Source organism: Sceloporus undulatus, chromosome 1, assembly GCF_019175285.1.
Source record: "Sceloporus undulatus isolate JIND9_A2432 ecotype Alabama chromosome 1, SceUnd_v1.1, whole genome shotgun sequence".
NCBI lineage: Eukaryota > Metazoa > Chordata > Lepidosauria > Squamata > Phrynosomatidae > Sceloporus > Sceloporus undulatus.
This window is the reverse complement of record NC_056522.1, coordinates 105,998,832-106,001,263: the sequence shown is the minus strand read 5'-3', so window position 1 is coordinate 106,001,263 and position 2,432 is coordinate 105,998,832. Positions and strand designations below refer to the sequence as shown.

The 2,432-nt window shown below is 37.5% G+C and overlaps 1 protein-coding gene across 1 annotated transcript in view; it reads right to left on the bottom strand.

Annotated features, from left to right (window-relative positions):
• Positions 1 to 268: 268 nt before the first annotated feature.
• The window catches only part of LOC121925220 (amine sulfotransferase-like), an 18,205-nt gene continuing 16,041 nt past the window's right edge, over positions 269 to 2,432 (bottom strand). The window contains exons 4-5 of the mRNA XM_042457080.1: positions 1,454 to 1,634; positions 269 to 686 (exon numbers count right to left, since the gene is read on the bottom strand). Coding sequence (XP_042313014.1) covers positions 562 to 686; positions 1,454 to 1,634 — 306 coding nt within the window. The 3' untranslated portion in view covers positions 269 to 561. The remainder of the gene's footprint in view (positions 687 to 1,453; positions 1,635 to 2,432) is intronic.

The following is a 2,432-nucleotide window of genomic DNA, read 5'->3' as shown; positions in this document are numbered from 1 at the left end:
GTGCTGCAAAAGGACTATTCTAAGTAGGTGCTTTCTCAGCATTCCCTCTATTGCATTATGGATTTAACACATACATGGCATAATCCATTTGGGTCTTAATTTGGTATTGCCTCATCATTAGTGTCTGAGAAGATACCGCTTTAGTTTACTTTTTCATAACAAACTAAAAATGATTCTCAAGCTGTGATGCAATTATCTTTTCACACACACACACACACACACACCACCCCAACTCTTTGCACTTCTCTGAATTTTGCAAGGTAGTTCTTGGACCAAAAAACAAAACATAAAATTTCTAAATTTTGTACATCAAGAAATATTGTACAAAAAAAGGACTCAGAATTCTCCCACCTCTAACTTTGAATCAACACCCAGCCTGAATAAGGACAATTCTCTTTAAAAATCTGTAAACTTTGAGAAATTTCATTCAGAATCTTGACATTATGAGAAATGTGCCCCAAAATGTGTTGACTTTGTCCCAACACTGAAAACTTTTGCAGAATGATTTTGAAACACGATGGGACAAATTTGTGCTTCACCAATTAAAGATTCATAATTAATTCATAATTTATCATTGATATCCCAGCAGAACTTGAAGGGCAGCTTTTTCATTCTCTCCTTGAAAACACTGTCAAATCTTTCACTCTGTGCAACTGTCATTATGTTTTTCCAGTCTCCAATGGTACCTGGTGCAGTAATCAGAGAGAAAGGGAGATGAATGTGATGATTATTATTCATTAACCATAATGTTGATGGTAACTGGCATGTCATTAATGCACAACTGCCTGCTATCCCATGTCTGTTGTAAGACAGGCTATAAAATTCCATGGCACTGTAGCAGGCATTCCTGGGATCTCCTTAAGACATGTGAATGTACAAATTGCTTATACAAATCACACAGAACTGTACACTACAACATATTTTTCTATGATTCCAGCATGGTTCATTTGATTCAGTCAGATCAATATGTCTGCCTAAAGACAGTACTAGAAAATTAGCCAGAGTTGTCCACCTGTCATTTAAATGCTTATAAATGAAACTAAACACAAACGGAATCCATAATATCAGAAAACAGAAAGGAATATACTTCAGCACAAGGAAACCAAGGTTGCATTCATACTGCAGAAATAATCCATTTTGTCACCATTTTAACTGCCATGGCTCAATGCTATGGAATTCTGGGAATTGTAGTTTGTTGTGGCACTGGATCTCTTTAACAGAGAAGGCTAAATGTCTCACAAAACTACAATTCCCAGAATTCCATTGCATTGAGACATGGCAGTTAAAATCAAATGGGATTATTTTTGCAGTGTGGATGCAGCCTCAGTTTTTAAAAGCCTAAGAACATAAAACATTTTTGTACAGGCTTGAGACATAACTGAGTAATTGCCAGCTGAGACTGTGAGGCATTCACACACACACCACCATTGAGTTTCATCAAACACAGACATACCTTTGCGGAGAAAGCATCCTTTGCTGTGATCTAAGAGATCAGAAGATTCAGCCATAGCATTTGTTCTAGGATCTGCTTTCATTTTGTCAAACAAGGCATTAACCACAATATTATCCACCTCTTTTTCAGTCAAACTCTTTCCCAGGAAGTTGCAAATTTTCAAAATAGAGCTTCTCAGATCCTAAAATGGGACATGGTTTAGTTATGACATCATGCAGAAATAAAGCTCTCCGCCACTGATTAATTTATCTGACCAGATAGTAAGCATTGCTTAATCAGAAACAGAAAAGATGGCACCCACTTTATGGGAGGCCTAAAAGGAAACTTAAATCTACTCTGATTTTATATACTAGTCTCATTTTATATACTAGTAATGGGTCTGTACAGCTCTGCATATACTTTGATATCATTTAATCTATTGTTTCAGTAGGTTGTAATTTTATTATATTTTTTAAAAACTGATTTTTTAAAAATTGATTTCCTTCTCAGATACTTTGAAAGGCTGAAACACAATCATACATATCATACATATTTGAAAGCTGGAAAACTTTCATAACCTGAATGATCTCATTTCATCTTCCTGACCTCTTGGGCAGTATATATTTTTTTATTTCCACCTCTAAGCCTCATCACTTCATGTAGCATATAAGCAGTCATAGAATCATAGAATCATAGAATCATAGAGTTGGAAGAGACCGCAAGGGCCATCCAGTCCAACCACCGGCCATGCAGGAAATCCAGATCAAAGCATCCCCAACAGATGGCCATCCAGCCTCTGTTTGAAGACCTCCAAGGAGGGAGACTCCACTACACTCCGAGGAAGTGTGTTCCACAGTTGAACAGCCCTTAGTGTCAGGAAGTTCCTCCTAATGTTGAGGTGGAATCTCTTTTCCTGCAGCTTGCATCCATTGCTCCGGGTCCTAGTCTCTGGAGCAGCAGAAAACAAGCTTGCTCCCTCCTCAATATGACATCCCCTCAA